This window comes from Sminthopsis crassicaudata, chromosome 4, assembly GCF_048593235.1.
Source record: "Sminthopsis crassicaudata isolate SCR6 chromosome 4, ASM4859323v1, whole genome shotgun sequence".
NCBI lineage: Eukaryota > Metazoa > Chordata > Mammalia > Dasyuromorphia > Dasyuridae > Sminthopsis > Sminthopsis crassicaudata.
Genome location: NC_133620.1, coordinates 264,008,544 through 264,029,016, shown reverse-complemented (window position 1 = coordinate 264,029,016; position 20,473 = coordinate 264,008,544). Strand labels below are relative to the sequence as shown.

Genomic DNA, 20,473 nt, shown 5'->3' with positions numbered 1-20,473 from the left:
TTTACTTAATCGTTGTTATTAAGGTTTCTCAATAAAGGGGAGCAACCAGTAATTGTAACATAAAAGCAAAACACAACAATAAAACTTCCAAAAAATGATGTGGAATTTTTTTTTTTTATTGATGTTCTAAATTTACTGATGTTCACTTAAAAACTGAACAAGCTCATGGTTTCATATACAGTCCACTTTTTCCCCTTTGTGTACTTAAATGTTTTTTAGAGAATATGAGAATTAATGAAAAGAAAGGCAAGTCAACTCCTCTAACGTCATAATTCCATATGGAAAGCCAGCCTGCCTTAACCCATCACTTTACCACTATGGAGGCTACTGGTGGGGAGTATCCAGCATACAGCCGGTTCTAGGTTCACAGAACTCAACTGCGCAAGAAAGGATAGGAATGCGCAGGCGCAGACACGTCATTCACTATTCAGTGGGCTACGACTCCCTCAGATCGGTACTCTCCGAATGTTTGGCGTTACCATGGTTGCACGGCCCTCGTGCGAGTTTCAGTTGCCAGGGCAACGGGATAGACAGAAGCTGGGGCCTAGAAGGCGACAGCGGCTATGGAGACTGTATCCAATAATGGGCATGAATTGCCCTTCCTGCCGGGCTATTCCTTCAACGATCCCACGGTGAGGAACAGCCCAGCTCCAGGTTGGCCTCGGCACGCCCACCCCCCACCTGCCCCAAGGACAACCAGCTCTCCAGCTGGACCCAGCCCCAATTTTTTGCCTCCCACACCGCGTTCCCTCTACCCAGCCCAGCTTCCAGCAGTCGACATTATCTCTTCTTGCAGCTCCATCTTCCCTTACCCAAGCTGCATCCCTCCTCCAAATTATTTCCTGCTCCCAGCCCCATATCCCCCCTATCCCTTCTCCCACCTCTAGTTGTAGACTTCTCCCTTAATCAGTCTTATGCTTCTGCGACCAGATACAGCCCTCACCCTCATTTTTTTCCTTCTAGCAACGTATCTCCTCTCAACTCCAGCCCCACCCTCTCCTCCCCTCCTTCATCCGTTCTCCCAGGCCTACCCCCAGGCTCAGCTCTACAAACTCCCATCCCTTCTCTCAGGTCCAATTCCCACAGTCCTTTCTCCAGTCCCGGACCTCAGCCCTCCTCCTCCTCCAGCTCCATCCTTTTCCCTAAGCCTAATCTCAGCCCTCCTCCCATCCCTACTTCTTTCACTGTAGCCCTTCCTGTTCCTGGGGCAGCCCACCTACCAAGTCTTCTCCCTTCACTTTTATCTTCTCCAAGCCCTCAACCCTCATCCCTATCCCTTCTCCCAGCAGCCATCCTTTCTCTATGGCATCCCAGACTTTTCTTTTGAACTCCACCCAACCCCATGCCTGCTTCTACTTTCCCATCTTCATTCCTCCATCCCTTAACAATAATTGATATTTACATAGCATTTTGTAACTGTGTATTATATTAATGTATATAATTTTATATAAATTTATGTGTAATATATATTTACATATTTTATATAAATTCTCATTTGAGCCTAATCCACAGCTCTTGTAAACCTCCAGTTCATTCTTTCTCTTCAAACTCCATTATTTTCCATCCCAGTCCCATTCTTACTCCCTCTCTATTGCTTCCCCTATTCGTAGCCAATTTCTCTAGCTCTTTTCCCTCATGTCCATCTCTCCTCCTTCCAGTTCTGTATCTTTGAGATCCTCCACCTCTCCTCTTAGCTCTGTCTCCATTCCTTACCTGCCCTCCCTACCAATGGTTCAGCATAAAGAATACTGAAGCTAGACTCTGGAGTGTTCTGGATTTAAATCCTGCTTTCCCATCCTTTCTAGTGGTACCAGTTAGAAACGTTTATTCAGTTTTCTTATCCGTAAAATTATTATCACAGGATCTATATGTAAACAAAAATCTCTACCGAATTTTCAGCTTCCAGATTCCATTTGAAGACCTCCAGTGAGAAGGGAACCACTACTTCCGGACACTACTTTTGAATAGGCCTTATTTATTGTAGGAAGTTTTTCCTTACATCATGACTAAATCTGTCTCCCTATTACTTCCATTAATGTTTTTACTTCTGCCCTCTAGGGTCTAATGAAAAAAATATGTCTCTTCCAGGTCCTCCTGACTTCAGGCCCTTGCTTTTATCCACTGTGTCATCTAGCTACCCCCTTCACTAGGTTGTTTTGAGGGAAGTAGTTAGTAATTCCATATTATGAATGGTACCTATTGTTTTTGTGACTGCCTTTCCTCTCCCAGTCTTTCCTACTAGCCAGTAGTGATTTCACCTGTATAATAAGGTGATAATACACATATCACTTTATTCACAGGATGTTGTTGTTAGACATGCACTTTGTAAATCTTTAAGCATTATAGAAAAATGTAAGTTACTATTTCTCTTCCTTCTAACTTCCAGCCCCATCCATCTACTTTGCTTAAAGGCAAGAGAAATCTTCCAGGAAGCATAGATCATCAGTTAACTTGCTTAGGAAAAACTGGAAAAGAGGGGGGGAAAGAATAATCCAGAAGACTAACCTATTGGTTGGTTGTCTACTAACTTTAAAATCTTCATCAACAGGTCTTATACTCTTTCTATTTTATTCAACCTTCTTCCTTATAAGCTATTCTTCCCCACTTGCCCCCAGTCCATTTGAGATATCAGCCCCATCCTAAATCCCCTTATACCTTCATACCAAACTATCTCCTAGAATCTGCTCTTCCTATAGTGGACTAATTACTTCCTTTCTAAACTTACTATTTTTCCTCAGACTCCCTTGGTGATGTCATTTGTTAAAGGGTAATGCTTTAAATTTATTCTAGAAATATGCAAGTGGCTTATTTTGTCTTCATTTGGGTAGTTCTTTTTATGTACTTTGACAATTTTGCTTGACCAAATTAATTGGTGAACTTTGTTTTTTGGAAAGTCTTGTCATTTAGAAGACTGGCACAGAATTAGCCAGAGATGTATATATTTTACATTTAGTTTTGTGTTCCAAATGCATAAATGCTTTGAATTCAACAGGACAAAATGCCCATGTATTTCTCTTGGAGAAGAGAATGTTGCAATTTAGTTTGGTGAGAGAATAATGATTTTGGGATTCCTTCCCCCTGCTCATCTTGATTGTAGGGCAATTATTAAGTTTGAATTTTCTGTGATTTGAAAATGATACTAGCAGATTTACTAAGTTAGTGCCTTAATAATGAGCCTAAATTTTTTTGAATGTGAGCTTGTGGCCATTCTTAGAAGCAGTCAATTCAAGTGACTTTTCAGGCAATGGACTTCTGGTGTTTCCATTGCTGTCATCCAAGCAGATTGAATTGTGAACACTATGTGCCCAAACCAGTATCTTAAGTGGTACCCGTGAAAATATAGTGAGTAATGTAAAGTACAAGTAATGTGAAGGTTCTCTTTGAAGTATTGCGGGCCATTGATGGAAATGTACATAAAAGTTTTTTGTGAAAGGGAGAGCAAGGTGATGAATGAATATGCTTTTTTCTTGAAAGGCCATTTTTCTAGGATTGTCCAAGTCCTGCAGGAAGACTCAAAGATGATTCATATTACAAATTAGTGAAGCCTCTTAACCAAAAAGGAGAAAATGAATTGAAGCAACAGATGCTATATTTGTCCTTGGGGATAAAAAACAAAAATGGAAATATGGATACTATAACTACTACTGATGTTACTATGACTGCCACCACCACCATCACCATTTATATAATGCTGTAAAGTTTGCAAAATACATATATTATTTTATTTGATTTGTCCATTAGAGAGGTAGCACCCAATGTAGGGTATTTTCCACATCATATGTTATAGGAGCATGAAATAGTGGTTTGAAAGCTGGCCTCAGAGTTGGGAAGACTTGCTTCAATTTCTGCTTCTGATAAAATATTGATGAGTATGTCATTTAATTTCTACACCAGAAGTATCAAAGTCATGGCCCAGGTTCCAAGAAGCCTACAAAGCTCCTTTGTGTGGTTGGAACCAGATTGAAATATAATTGGAAAATATTTAACAAAACAAAAGTATAATATAGATTTGTGGTTTTCCAAGCCCTCAGGGATCTGTTTCTATTTGAATTTGACATTACTGCTCTAGGCAAGAATTGCAGAGGAGATGACAATTTTCCTCATCTAAGAGTTCCCTGAAACAATAAAATCACATTCTTATCCATGTATTGTGAACTGGGTGCAGTTCTTATTGAGAATGACCTGTGTGAGTTATTTTAATAGAAAATATACATTTATATTGCATATTCTCCAGTTCTCATAAGATAGGACATTCAACTAAGTGTAGCCATTCAAATGAGGCTGAAGGAGGAAACAATTACTAAACACCTACTCCGTGCTAGACACTATACTCTTTAAAACATATTATCTCACTTGATGCTTAAAACAATCCTGTGTGGTAAGTGGTAGTCTTATCCCAATTTTATAGTTGAGAAAACTGAGACAGAGTCACATTTGAACTTCCTGACTCCAGGCACAAGTATTCCATCCACTGTGCTTCCTAGCTGCTGTGTACCTCACTCTCGAAAGAAGTTAGGGCAGGATTAAAAGAGATTAGACTATGGGCAAGAAAAAAATTTTAATTAAAGATTAAAATAGATTTCTCAGGTTACTGAATGTTGCTGCTAGCAGATGCCACTAAAAGATTATTAATTACAAGACAAAATGATAACAATCTTAGTTGATAAAATACTTTTTTTTGCTCTTTATTTCCAAAGATGATCATTTAAAATTAAAGAGCAGGACTTTACAAGTCTTATTTTTACCTCAATCACTACTTCACTGTTCAGCCCTAGACAAGTAATTTAATACTTCACCAAAAATGTGATCATTTTTTAATTAAGTTTATTTTCCCCATGGAAGTTTAATGATATTTAAAAACAAGGAATAAAAATTGTTTATATAATAATGGGTTCTATAATAATATGTGGCAAGTGAACATATGGTGTGTTCTTAATGATTCTATTTCCTTCCTCAGAAAACTACTTTTCCTCGAAGCCAGACATTGGGATACAAGAATGGCTATGCCTGCTCTGTCCTTCCAGGGGGGACCAGTAAAGAATGTCTCCATGTAAACCAGCTGTTCCAAGAAGTGAACAATAAGAAACCTACACCGCCTTATGAAGAAGCCAAGCAGATTCCACCCACTGACTTTGTTCCTGCACATGTGGCTTTTGACAAAAAGGTATGGTTTGAGATTTGTGGTGTTTGAAGAATTCAAGAGATATACTTTCTGGGTAATTAATCACATTATTAATAATGCTAGCATTTTATTACTAAAAGGACTTTGATATTCTTTAATGCCAAAGACTGATAATAATAGTTTACCAAACATAGTTTACTCTTGGAAGATTGTAGCCTTTAGGTCTTGTAGTTTTAACAATGAGAGAATGAATATTCATTGAGAGAATTGAATATACAATATACATAGACTGATTCTAATGAGAAAATATAACTTCGAGTATATTATTCACTCCTTGGGCCATCTAATCAAAGAATTTATATCCCCCATGCCTTTGCCATGTGGTAGGTATATTTTTTTGTATCCATTGACATTTTCATCTCATTAACGCTTTTCTCATTGTACAAACCTATTTTTCTTCCCACCCAATCCTGCTGTTTCCTCAATTGCTTTACTGTTTGGCTAATACTTTTGTATTTATCATAGATTTTTTGTTTTTCCCCCCTTTTGAGTATTTTAAAATTAATTTTAGTTGATTTTGTTGTTGTTAGTTATTACATGAATTAGTGGCATTCATTTTGACTCTGTACTTGCACCTTTTTATTTATTTATCTTTTTATTTTTATTTGTCTTTTGTTTTTCAAATGCCTTTGTGGAGAACTGTATTTCATCTGTTACGAATTGACTAAATATCATCTATTCCCTAATGAGACTTATGCCCCTCTGTTGGGGATCTCTCTACTGGAAACTTTACTTCTCTATCAGTTTTTGCCTCTAAGGAAGTCAGCCTTTCTATTCTTGCATAGTAAAGGCTGACTTCCCAATACCTATAAAAAAACCTCTTTTATGAACCTTTACAGACAATCTCTGTGCCTCCAGAAGAGAGTCCCCAAAACTCCCTACCCTTGTGCCGAATCCCAAGGGGATTTAGGGGAGCCAAACCTTTCCATTTGGTTCCCTGAACCTGCCACTAGATCATATCATTTAACTCTCTGACCACCAGAAACCCTAATCTCATTTTGGTTCCCTAAATCTAGACCTCATTTGGTTCCCTGACAAAAGGGAATTCCAAAACCTAAACCTCATCAATTTGACTTGGGAAGCTGGGAAACAATTTTTTATAAACAAAAATTTACTTGATTATATTTGCATTGTTCTCACTTAACTCCAATTAGAATCAGTGTGAACTGGCTGAGTTTTGGGAATTGTTTCATAGCTGCTAAGACAGCTAAAAAGTAACAGGTTCAGATACTTTTTTTTTAATTGTTGTTAGCAAGTGAAATAATTTTCTGTCACTGCCTCATATTCCTAAACTTAGTCCGCAAACATGAAAGTTGAGCAAAATAAAAATGGAATCTTTTAAGTTTGTGTTATGTGATGGGGAAAATACCAGACTTTATAAACAAAAAGATATCTGAAAGTTCTACATTAAAAGTAAAAGGCATCTGCTCCCAGATTATTATAATTCTGTAATGCCATCTTGCATGCCAACTAAATGTCACATTAAAAAAAAAAAAAAATCAAATAGACAATGCTCATTTCCCCCTCTACTTCCTGCAGAGACCTAAGTTCAAGGTTCTGTATTTCTCTCTGAAAATGAATGACAATCTTAAGTAATTGATAAAGAACAAAGGACTTCTTTCATAAAATTGTTGACTGTAAACAGTTTGTGATAGAAATTTGAACTCTCTTTTTTATAAGGAAATAGAGAAGGAAGTGATTTATTTTTCCTGGAAAATCTGATTACTAAATATGTAACTACTTTATTTCTGTGATCTGTTTCTTACCTGATAGCTTACACATTGGTCATGATCATAGCTTGTCACCTGAGAGATCCAGTAAAACTATGTACTATCAGAGACACATATACATTACACACCAGAGTTTTGCTGATATAGCGTGTCAGACAAGCTGATTAAAAGCAGTGAGGTATGCAAACAGAGAAAAAATTATCAGGTAAATTTAGGCCACTTATAGCAGCAAGTGTAATGAATGCTATTTGTGTGAGTTTGAGGAGGCTCAAAATAGGAGTCTTAATTTGTTTTTCTACCCAATTCCTCTACACTCAGAAGTATTGCTATGAAGGATGGAGTTTGGCCGAGGACTTCTTGAACCTCTACCCTTCCAAGAGAAAGGGGCAGAACTGATCCTCCCAGACCACATTTGTGGTGGCCCCTAACCTTGGGGCCTGGTTTTGGACTGGAGCCTTTTCCCCTTCCTTCTTTCTCTACCATGGAAGTGGTAGAGATTGCTCAACAGGTACCTGCTTTGACTCCAAAGACTCCCTTACACCTTTGAGCAAAAGAAAGTCAATGACCAAAGTTTATATTCTGTCCCTTAAGTAGTTTGTGCAAATGTACAAATTGTTAATTTAAAGAAATTTATAAGCCATAGCTTTCCTAAGCCTCTCCTAGCCAGATAAAGCTTTTGGCTGATTTTCCCTCTGCTAAATTAATCAAGAAAAGTTAACGGGATATCAGCAAGAAAATGTATTATTATATCATTTGTGATCATGCCAGGTGCTGTCTTTCTTAAAAACAGTTACCTCTCAATTATCCCCCTCAATCATGTTGTCTGTCTGTCATCTCTTAGCTCATTAGGTCTCAAGATGAATTGTAAACCATTCTCCTGGTAGATCCTTTTAAATTCCTGTTTATTCTCATAGCCCAGTTCCAAGTTCCCAAGCTGACATAATTTGCCAAGTCAAATCAATCAATCAGCATTTATTAAGAAGTGCCTACTATGTGCCAGGCACTATGTTAATCACTGGGGATACAAAAAGAGGCAAAAGATGATTCCTACTGTGAAGGAACTCACAATCTAATGGGGGAGACAATATGAAAACAAATATATATGAAACAACCTATGTACAAGATAAATAATGAAACAAATGAAAAGCTGGGGTTTCTGGGTAATTAATAATCAATTTGTTAATTAGGCAAGCAAATGAAAAGTGAGGTCTCTGTTCTTTCCTTCTAACTAAAGGTTGTCGAATGTTTTAATATTTTTGGAAAATGATGTGTCCCTGACTGAAAATCAACTCTGATTGATTAATAATTAATGAGAAAATGAATATTATAAAGAGAGGAGGATAGACTTTTTCTGATTTTGATCATGTGATCAGTGACTTCCAGATCATTCTGCCTTTAGCAATCTATATAAAATCCATACAAAACAATCTGTTCTCCACCCATTCCTACTGAAATTGAACAATGGTAGGGTTATGGTAAGAATTCTACCTAGATAAAATAGTTTGGGTACAGTAAATCTTTGGGTTAAATTAGAACTGCCCTTGAGTGACTGCACTTTGAATGAACAAGCAAAAAAAAGAATTTTTGGGTCCCATATCTAACAAGAAAATAATAATTTTCTCAATAGGAAATATTAATCTTTGGGTCCCATATGCAGAATTAGGTTATTAATGTAATAAGAAAATAGTAATTTTTTCTCAATAGGAAATAATAATCTTTGGGTCCCAAATACAAAATTGGGTTATTAATATAAGAAAATAGTAATTTTTCTCAATAGGAAATAATATTTAACAAAGGAAAGTAAGTAGAATTAAGAAGAGCTAGGGAAGCCTTCCCAGAGACCATACCTACTGTAGATCCTTGTTGCTTTCCTGTGTTGGAAAGGGAATCATGTCTCTTTTAAACACTGAACTATATTTCCATATGAGGCCATTGTTACACCTACATTTGGTGAAGAGTACATTTCAAATGACAAATTATATCCAGTGTCTACACTAGAGAGAAAGGATAAAATCCATGTATGAGACTTACATGACCAAAAGAAACTTATTGGAGGCTATTCTTTACAGCCAGCTGGAAATGAATGGCTGATGATAATGTGTTATCCCTCAAATCTGTGTTGTGGATATACAGATGTGTATATGGGGGAAACGGTGAGATAGCTCTCCCCAAAATGACTTCCCAGCTTTCCCTTTTTGTTTAGGAAAAATCCAGTCTCTTGTGTGTTAAAGATATTTTTTGCTTTTGAGAGATTCAAGGATGGCATTTGGCAAGAAGTAAGGTGTTGTCTCTTCTACTTCTCTATCTACAATTTGGGATCTTGGAGTAAAGGAGTTCATTGAGGAGCATGAGAATATATCCAGGATATATTGTATAACTTAACTCAAGATTGACCGATAAGGGAGAGAGGAAATATTTTAGAATAATAATAATAGCTAGTATTTATGTAGGCATATGTAGTTAGCATTATGTAATGTTTGCAAAATGCTTTATAGATATTATCTCATTTGATTTTTTGTGACAACCCTGGATGCTGCTATTATTTATATTATTATATTATTTATAGATGAGGAAACAGACTGAGAGATTAAGTGACTTTCTTGAGTATCTGACTCAGAATGTAAATTAAGGTCTTCCTGACTCCTAAATTGAGGATTCCATGTGCTACTGATGAGGTGTGAGAATGATGTATGAGAATGCAGCAAAGCCTTAGAGACCCTAAGGTTACCTGGCCTTGGGAGTACCACAAATAGTGATGGTCAATCTTTTGGTCAGGAAGCTGTAGAACTCAATGATGAGAACTACTCCACCACTACCATTCTTCAGTTGTATCTCTAAACCATAATATTAGCATTTCAAACTAATTTTTGTTTCCCTTTCCCATAAAGTTGTCTTCTTGATTCTGAATTTGCTTTGACCCACTTCAATGTCACAATTATCTCCCTGATTTGGACTCTTTGCTAAACTCCTTAGGAACTTTAGCCCACTTGTAAGCAGTGTCATAAATCTTTGATCCTTAACTTTGAGATAGAATATGTGAATTTTTTCATCAAACCCATGACACTGAACAAGAGGAATCCATATCTTATTCAGATGTTTTCCTCCCTCAACATTATGCTACTTATATTCATCTTATATACAATTCCAGGTTCTGTAGATTACTTAATTTCAGTTGGATATTTATATGTAAAATTATAATTGGGGAAGTGAGATCTCAATTAGGGAAAAGCGAAGCAGGATAGTAGACAATTTTAAATTGTCTGGCCATGCCAATAAGGTGGCCTTGGATTGCCTTCAGATGAAAATATAAACAATGTTTGGTGGAACTGCTTTTGTCTTTTTTTCCCTTCAGGATTGTACATGAGAATGCTAACTCATATTCTGTGGGAAAGTGAACATTGTGAAAAGGGAAGGATGAAGTTCTAATATACAAAGATCCTAACAAGGAGGGAAAACTCTTAATTATTAATATAGCTATCTATAAATGTGTATGAGAGTGTATATTTTCTAGCAAGAGATATAAATTCATTTATATTCTTCAGAGTGAGGAAGGATAACACTTCAATTACAGAATTCTAAAAAGCAAACATAATCTTATATAAATAATCAAAATTACAACCCAGACATTATAAAGTGAATTACATTAGTGATGGTGCTTAAACAGGTGAGATCTCTCAAAGCTTACTTGTTAGCAAATTCTTTTTGATTCAGAAAAGATGGGGAAATGGGGTATTGTAATTAATGGAATAGGTTTTTTTTTCCCTCCCATTGATGGCTACTGAGTATAATACTTAGTTGACCAAAACTGAAAGAATTAATATGTAGTAACTAAAATTATACTGAAATGAATCCATTATTACAACATCTTTCATATACTTCCCCTTTGCCCCCCTTACATAGCCGTGATCTCCTTTCAGATTCTCATCTCTTCTTGCTTGGACCATTGCCATAGAATTCTAATTGATTTTTCTGCCTCAAGTTTGTCTCCATTTTGTGAGAAATATTGAAAAGTTGGGTTTCTACAGAGAGTGTTGCAAGCTTCCCGGTAGTGGAGGATAGTGGTACCACTGACCAAGAGGGTTTCAGAATGTGAGAGGTTAAGGAAAATTAAGATTCCACAGAACAATTAAGTGATCAATAGAACCTTTGAGCAAAGGAGGTATGGGGGGGGTGGGGGAGTTAGGAAGGCCCAGGTGGATTCAGCCATCAGAGTCTTTGGTTTTAAGAAAACCACAAGCTTAAGGTAATAGCTGATACAGCTCAAACTGTTGGGGATAATGACCTGAGTTGACTTATCACTATTGCCTTATTAACAGCTAATTAAATATTAAACAACACATTCAATGGAGTTTTCCACCATTTTTGAACATGGGATCTATGACCAGGGAGGGAGGACATGCTTATACATATTTAGGAGGAAACATATAGTGATGGAATCAGAAAGATTTTAACCTGGAAGGGAACGGACCAATGGGTTCTCTGAAGGGAGGGGCTGCACAGAGCCAAAAAGTGCAAAGCTTCTCTAGCTTCTGTTCATGGGGCTCCCCCTTCCCAAAGAGGAACAGAGCCCCCCTTGTGGCCAGAGACATTTAAGACGATTCCTTAAGATTCTTGAATAAATTTTCCTCGATATCCGATTTTCAGTATCAAGAATGTGTTTCTAACAATTTCATCTTCTACATAGCTGTGGAAACATGTCTGAAACATGTCATTTCCACACTCAGAAAACTCTAGCCCCCGCATATTCTAGGATCAAATTCCTCTGTGGAGCATTCAAAGCTCGTGCCAACCTGGCCTCAGTCTGTTATTATATTTGACTGCTTTCACCTATTCTACAATTCATTCAAATTGATGAGATTCTGAGTAACTGGGTGCAGTTGGCAGAGAAAGAATGAAATATCGATGGGATTCCCTGGGGGCAGGCAGGGAAGGGCACTGATAGAAATCATTCTAACCCTATAATCCTGCCTGGAGCCATCCCATCAGGAATCAAGTTATGTCAAACCCCTATAAATCTGTCCATGGCTCCCGCCATCTTTGCTGGATCCCTCTTGGGGTCATGGGCTCCCATGGCATATGTCACGTGGTATGGCTCCTTACACCTTACCATGCCCTGCGGTGTCTCCTCTCAACTCCTTTTCTTTCTTTCTGGTGTCTTTCTCCTTTTTATAGCTAACTCCTTTGGACTAAATCTCTTACTATTTGGCCTTCCAGTTAAGGGCATACTCCAACCTTATGAGGTATTTCCTTTCTCCTGGTACATTGTTAGGTCCACTAAGGAACTTGTCTTTTAACTAACTCTATTCTTTCCCAACTCTCTCTCTCTCTCTCTCTCTCTCTCTCTCTCTCTCTCTCTCTCTCTCTCTCTATATATATATATATATATATATATATATATATATATATATATATATATATATATATATATATATATATATATATATATATATCACTCCTAGTGTCTATATCCCTCTTCATTTTGTCTGTAACCTTTTCTCTTAAATAAGTCTACTTTTTGCTCAAGGGAATGGCCATTGTGAATTCTTCACACGGTCAAACCCCAACGTTTGGTGCCTTAATATCAATCTCATCCTTTGGTGCTGAACCCCAAACACATCATTTGGCCATAACTCACATCAAAACTAGTTTTCTTACTGTTGCCTATCATCTCTGCCTTTGCAGAAGTTGGTTTTTTCCCTCATCTCTACTTCTTAGACTCCAATCCTTAATTTCCTTTAAAGATCAATTAAAGCATTACCTCCTAAAATAGCCCTACCTCCTAGATTACATTATAATTAGTATATAACTTATAATTATAAATATAATTAAATATATTTATTATATTGTATTTCATAATTATCATATTATAATTACATTATATCAATATAGGTTAACATACTTATTTGCATATTATTACCCCTGGTAGAAGGTAAGTTCCCCAAAGATACCATTTCATTTTGGTCTCTGTGCCTGGTACATAGTAAAATATTTAATAAATCTTTGTTGATTGAGTAGATTCGGGAATTTGTAGTATCCAAGGGAAATAACTATGTATTAATAATGGAATAGTCTAGGAGATTGAAATGAATCTGTGCTGATTCTGTGATATCCTTGAAGTTGCATTTTTTAAATGTCCTTTTTATTTGTAAAAGAATGCAGAAAAAATTTCTCAAAAATGTGTCAGCATGTAATCTTAAGCTGATAATATGGAAAAGACCCATATAATAAAGTCATTGTCATCATTCTTCATTTCTAGATACATTTCTTGCTTCAGGAAAGAAACTTAAATGGGAAGTTCACCATGCCCTCGAATTTAACAAGTGCAACATTAACTGATCTTTCCATATTGAAATATTTATAATTTATAAGAAGGAATTGTAACTCTTATAAATTATAACTCTAAAGTGGATTGTGATAGTCATTTAAAATAACAGCATTTTTACACAATTATTTAGGGTAGAGAAAAGGTTTTCAATTGATAGGTCAATTTAGGGAATACAGATGCCTAAAAGGAATTATCAGAAAGGGAAGTGAAGATACTTTAACATAAAATAACTCTCAAGCATAAACATAATTAAACCTCAAGTTATAATCTTTTTTCCCTAGCCCAGACAACTATGATTAATATTATTCCATAGTTGACAAACAATTGGTACAAATTACATTGTTAGTTAAGATTTTGCAAATTTATCTTTAATTCATAGAATCATAGACCTAGAGTTGGAAGGGACCTCAGAGGCCATGTCTGTTCAACCTACTTATTTTATAGGTAAACAAAATTGATACTTAGGCAAGGTCACCCAGGTAGGAAATATCAGGGGCAAGTCAAGGCTCTTTTCTTAGGAGCATGTTGCCTTTGATTCTGCAAACATTTATTAAGTGCCTACTATGTACAAGGCACCTCCCTAGAGTATTGAGAATATGAATTAAAAAGAAACAGTCCATGTCCTCAAAGAGTTTGCTTTCTGGAATTAGAAGACAACATATACATTTAAAGTGACTTGAGGAAGAAGGGTACACACTATACACCTCTTAGATTGGCTAAAATGACAGGAAAAGGTAATGACGAATGTTGGAAGGGATGTGGGAAAACTGATACAAATACATTGTTGATGGAGTTGTGAATGGATTTAACCATTCTGGAGAGCAGTTTGAAACTATGCCCAAAGGATTATCAAACTGTGCATACCCTTTGATCCAGCAGTGTTATTACTGGGCTTAATCCCAAAGAGATCTTAAAGGAGGGAAAGGGGCCTGTATGTGCAAGAATGTTTGTGGCAGCCCTCTTTGTAGTGGCCAGAAACTGGAAACTGAATGGATGCCCATCAATTGGAGAATGGCTAATAAATTATGGTATATGAATGTTATGGAATATTATTGTTCTATAAGAAACGATCAGCAGGAAGATTTCAGAGAGGCCTGGAGAGACTTACATGAACTGATGCTGAGTGAAATGAGCAGAACCAGGAGATCACTGTACACAGCAACAGCAAGATTATACAATGATCAATTCTGATGGACATGGCTCTCTTCAACAATGAGATGATTCAGGCCAGTTCCAATGGTCTTGTGATGAAGAGAGCCATCTGTACCCAAGTGGGAACTGAACGTGGACCATAACATAGGATTTTCACTTTTTTTGTTGTTTGTTTGCATTTTGTTTTCTTTCTCATGTTTTCTTTTTGATCTGATTTTTCTTGTGCAGCAAGATAATTGTGGAAATATACATAGAAGAATTGCACATGTTTAACATGTCATCACTTGATGACTGGGGGAAAGGGTGGAGGAAGGGAGGGAAAAAATCTAGAACATAGGGTTTTGTAAGAGTGAATGTTGAAAATGATCCATGTATATATTTTGAAAATAAAAAGCTATCATTAAAAAAAAAGAAAGAAAAATTAAAAACAAAAACAAAGAATCCACTAACAACTTCAGGGGCTCAGAAAAGGCTTCCTTAAGGAAATGACATTTTAATTGAGCCTTTCAAGAAGCCTGGAATCTGAAGAGCTGACAATAAGAAGCAAGTGAATTTCAGGTTATTGGTGGGCAGGAATTGGCCTGTGCTACTACTACACAGGATCTGAGATGGGATCAGCTAGTGGGCCATGTTGCCTGAATTGTAGAAAGTAGGAAAGGTGGTACTGTAATTGGGCGAGTTGAGCAACCTGCTGGAAATCATTAAATGCCAGGTTGAGTCAGTTCTTTTTTATCCAAAAAAGCAAGATAAAGGTACTGGAATTTTTTTTAACTAGGGGAGCAACAAGGTTATGAAATTTATGAAGCTATATTAGTTATGAAGATTGTTATGAAAATGATTTTGTCAGCTGTGTGGAAGATGGATTGGAACAAAAAGAAGCCTAAAAACAAGGAGACCAATTAGAGTGTCATGTAGATCACTTGAGAAGTGATGAGGGCCTAATTGAGGAATGGCTTTGTTTTTAGAAAGATGGGAGATAGATGTAATTAAGAGTCATCAATACTTGGATTGGATTGAGTAAATATTGATTGTATATGAAAATTGAGGGAAAGGCAAGAATAAAAAATAAGGTGGAGGTTTTCAGTCAGGAAGTGAATAGATGAATTTTGGTCTCTTCAACAGAAATAGTGATATTTAGATGAGGGACAAGTTTAGAGGAAGGAAAAATTAGGAAGCTAGGTGGTACAGTAAGTAGAAGACTGGAACTGGAGTCAGGAAGTTCTAAATTCAAATCCAGTCTCAGACATTTTAACTTCTTTTTGACCCTGGGCAAGACACTTAATGTTTGCCTTGGTCTCCTTATCTGTAAAATGGGGATGACAATAGTATCTGTCTTCCCGGGTTTTTGTGTGGCTCAAATGAAATAATAAATGTGTGAATATATGTGAAGTGCTTTGCAAACCTTAATGCAGTATATAAATGCTAGCTATTGTTATTGTTATTATATTGAAGTTTATTATTGATATTATTTCTTGAATTGCAAGCACATTATTATTATTTGTGGTTATTAAGACATCTTAATAATAATGTCTGCAGTTCAAGAAAGAATGGTGATCAGATCTGTAGATTTAGGATTTGGAGTAAGGATGATTACAACAATAGAGTCAGTGACGTTACTAAGAGAGGGAACAGATAAAGAGAAGAGTTAAGGACCCAAAACAGAGCCTTGTGAGGATACCCAACAGTTATAAGCCAGGAGATGGAGATTAATTCAGCAAAGAAGGAACAAGGACTGGGAGAGTATAGTGTCATAGAAGCAAAGGGAGAGAAGCAAAGCAAAGAGAAAATATGGAGGAGAGGTTGGTTGATAATGTAAAAAGCAGCAAAAAGATCAATGATAATGATTAAAAGGAATTCAGAAAGGGAGGTCAGCTTATCTTAATATAATTCTTAAACATTACACCTGTTAAATCTGAAGTTAAGACCTTTCATTCCAAACAACTGTGTCATATTGGTATGTAGTTGATAAAAATTGAAAAAAAAAAGTTTTACTGACATTTTTTCCATTAAAAAAATTTTCAAATTACCTTCATTTTGTAACAAAATAAAACAGTTAATTAAAACTATTAATATAGTGACATCATCTGAAAGTGAATGCAATATTCTATATCTGTACCCCTAACCCTCAAAAAATCTATTCTCCCTCTCACTTTTGCTTCTATTAGGAGAAAAGAAAAGAAAAAGTTAATTTTAATAAATATGCAAAGTTTTCTGGAATCATGTATATATTGATCATAGTTGTGTGGGATCGAAGCGACCACTAATGAAATCAGGAGACTGAGTATGAGTGCAGGAAAAAGTTTATTTCTTTCTCATGAGAAAGAGTACATTTATCATTTTCAAAAGACATTTTTGTCATTTTTGTCACTATAATGGGTATGAGAATCATAGCACTGCTTTAATTTTCATTTCTCTAGTTATCCATTCATTTTCTTAGGCCTTTTTTTCAAGTTGGGGATAGCACTTATTCTTTTAAATCCAAAGCAGTCCTGTTGAGGTTTGAGATGCAGTCAGACTTTTCCTATACAGGGCTACCAAAATGATGGGATTAGCTTCCAAATGATGGGGTATAAGTGATACCCCCAAAGTATATTAGGGTTATGACCATGTCACAAGTCACCTCAAAACAATTTGTAGACTTTCTCTGTCAGTGACAAAAATTTTTTATGCTGTTAAGAGCCGATTAAATCCATGAGGGATTTTAGCAAGAAAAAGGAGTTTTAGTAATTAACAAGGGGAAAGACAAGTTCCCTAGCAGAGATTCTATTAAGTCATGGCCAGTGGGGTATTACTGGACCCTGAAAAGGAATTAGAGTCCTATTAGATATTAGCCATTGTGACATTTAGCAAATAGACTAACTTCAAAAAGGAGTTAGTAGGGGAAGAGCAATTATGCAGGATAACCCTAAAAGGGATTTAGCATCCTAAAAAAGAGTTAGTTATAATAAGGAAAAAAGAAGCTATGAGGCAGGAGTATACATGGTGGGCTAGTCCTAAAAGGGTTAGCTAGGAAGTTAGGGTAGAGAAGGTCTTTTATAAGGAAAATATAATCTCGGGGTGGGGGTGGGGGTTTGACATAACTTGGTTTTCTGATTGGATACTGTAACCATGAAGTTATAATGATTTTGTCAATGCAAAGAATTCATCTAAGAGTTCTACCAGAGACCTTCACCTGGATGGGGCTGTAATAAATGTTCACTTGAACAAAAGGCCTACGCAAAATTTAAAAAATTAAAAATTAAAAAGCCCATTTATAATTCTATCAGTGTCCCTCCCTGCTTACAACTCAGAGAGTAACTAGGCTTACAAATTGTTTACAGAGATTCAGGTTCTCTAGGTCAATCCTATCTAGCTACTCGACCTAATTGGTTTCAAATGAGATCTTTATCAAAGAAACTTGCTACAAAGATTTTTTTTTTCCAGTTAACTGTTTCTCTTTTAATCTTAGCTTTATTAGCTTTGTGCAAAAAGTTTTAAATTTTATTTAATGAAGATTGTTTAATCTTCGGTGATTTTTTCTGTTCCTTATTTGATTATGAATTTTTCTCCTATCCACTGATCTGAAAGGTAAATTTTTCCAAATATCTCTAAGTTGCTAACAATGTAACTTTTTATGTAGCCAATAGTCAATAAATATTTATTAAACACTTACTATGTGCTAGCCATTATGCCGAATGCTGGGGATACAATTAAAAAAAAAAAGAAAAATATTTTCTACCCTCGAGGAGTTTACAATCTAAAAAGGGAAGAAAATCCACAAAAAAAAGAAACAGAAGGGGGAGAAGAAAGTGATATTGGAGAATTAAAACAGGCAATAAAATGGATAAAAAGTGGAGTCAGCCAAAATATTTTTGAACCCTCTATACAAGAAAACTTTGGAAGAAGTTCATTATTCTGTCTTTGAGCCCTTTAATCAATTAAACAGGCTAGCTAAGGGTTCTGAGGTATTGAATATCAAAATATTAGTTTGATTTCAAGGAATGAGCTTATCTGGAGGAAGCATGCTGTTTTTGGAGTCAAAATCAGGCAAAACAGCTGATGCCTATATCTAGGCAATGCGATTATTTGGAGTTTTTCTTTATATTGTGCCACAGTCTGTGCTAATTGTTCTGCCTTAGTTTTCCTAATTGTCTTGCCTCAGTTTCCCTGAACTGTTCTGCCTCAGTTTCCCTGAACTGTTCTGCCTCAGTTTCCTTGAACTGTTCTGCCTCAGTTTCCTTGAACTGTTCTGCCTCAATTTCCCTGAATTGTTCTGCCTCAGTTCCTTGAATTGTTCTGTCTCAATCCTCCAGGTTGCAACACTACTCCCTCCTAAATTTAATCCAGATAAGGAGAAAGACCTTAGACATCATGACTCCAGACTTTCCCAATTTATCAGAATTCATGGCCCTACCTCCTACCTTGTCAGAACCGGATTGATTGTCCATTCCTTCTCTCAGTGCTCCGACTTCACCCCTAACTCGGTCTACCTAGATAGCTTAAGAGCCACGTGTATATATATTTCATGAGAACCTCACATTGGCTGCTGGATGCTTTGAGACATCAGCCCTAGGGGCAATATGCCCCCAGCACGATTTCCCTCTCAATTAAAATATTAAAAACTCTCTAATTTCTATTTTACCTCAGTTTTTTCAACATTACAATATAAGGTGTTAGGTATTAATCTCATTTCTTCCATACTGCCACCCAATTTTCCCAATAATTTTTGTCAACTAATGAATACCTCTAGTACTAATGTGAACCTCGAACTAGGTTATTCTCAGGAATTACTAAAACAAATCCATGATGTTTCTATTATTAATCATATAAACAGGTCACTTCTCCCAGACTGTCCTGTTTGCATAGAATGATGTAAACTCTTGAGTCCATCCTTAATCCATCCATCTTGTCTTCAGCCTCTGAGAGTGTCTTGATGGGAACTCAATTTTCCTAGACTGTCTTTAAGATAGTTTCTACTTCTCAATACACAATCTTGTCACTCCCTAAATCCTGACTTTATATCCTCTTCTTTCCCCCCAAAAGTAAGTTGCTCACTCAATGACTCTGTCTTGCCTACTCATATTTATTTGAGCCCATGAGGTATTTCATGTTATAAGTGGCAAAATTCTGTTATCTGTCATGTATGTCTATGTCATGGTTGCTCCATGTCACTACTTTGCTCTCCCAACTCTATTTCATAAATATGTTTTATATTATCTCTTCTGGTGCCTTTATTTTCACATTAGTACTATGGAATGTTTTGTTGTCATTTTTCAGTTGTGTCCAATTCTGTGAACCCATATAGATTTTCTTGGCAAAGATACTCGAGTGATTTGTCATGTCCTTCTTCATCTCATTTTATAGATAAGGAAACTGAGACGAAGAGGGTTAAAGTGACCAGGATTTGAACTCATAATGATGAATTTTCCAGAGCTTTTAGTACTTTGGTACTACTGTAGATACATTTGTTTCTGTATATTATACACCTAATCTGTAGATTGATTTCTCTCTTTTTTTAACTGGTACTAATTTGTTTTAATAATTACTGCTTTGTGGTATAATAGTTTGAGATGGGGCATTGCTAGGCTCTCCTCCTCCTTCTTTCTTTTCAATATTTCTCTTGAGATTCCTGACTTTTTTTTTCCTCCTACATACAAATTTTGTTATTTTCATATTTTTTCTAGTAATTCTTTAGTAGTTTGATTGGTATGGCATTGAAGGAGTCAGTTTCAGTTAGTAAACTGAATTTATACTATTGTCATTTTTACTGATCCATCCTACCCATGAACAATATAATTTAAATTTTAATTATATGTTTTAATTTTAATCAATATTTGTGCCTTTTCTCCCTCTGTAAACAGTTTTTTTGTAGTTTTATTTATGTAATTCTTATGCATTTCAGGGAATGTGTGTCATTTTATATATTCTATGGTAATTTTAAATGGAATTGCTTTTTCTATATCTTCCTGCTGAGTTTTGTTGATATCATATAAATTCTAATGCTATCTGTATTTATTTGATATCAAGAGGTAGGTAGGTAGTATAGTTGAATGCTACACTTTAAGCCATCTCCCTGAGTTCAAATCCAGGCCTCCAAACCTTACT

The 20,473-nt window shown here is 36.1% G+C and overlaps 1 protein-coding gene across 2 annotated transcripts in view; it reads left to right on the top strand.

Moving 5' to 3' along the window:
• Nucleotides 1–453: 453 nt before the first annotated feature.
• Nucleotides 454–20,473, top strand: part of EFHC1 (EF-hand domain containing 1) — a 97,346-nt gene continuing 77,326 nt past the window's right edge. Inside the window, exons 1-2 of one of the 2 annotated variants that reach the window (XM_074310658.1) lie at nucleotides 454–632; nucleotides 4,958–5,164. In XM_074310658.1, the coding sequence (XP_074166759.1) occupies nucleotides 564–632; nucleotides 4,958–5,164 (276 nt within the window). In that variant the 5' untranslated portion in view covers nucleotides 454–563. Of the gene's footprint in view, nucleotides 655–4,957; nucleotides 5,165–20,473 lie in introns of both variants that reach the window. The other variant, XM_074310659.1, reaches the window with a different exon arrangement.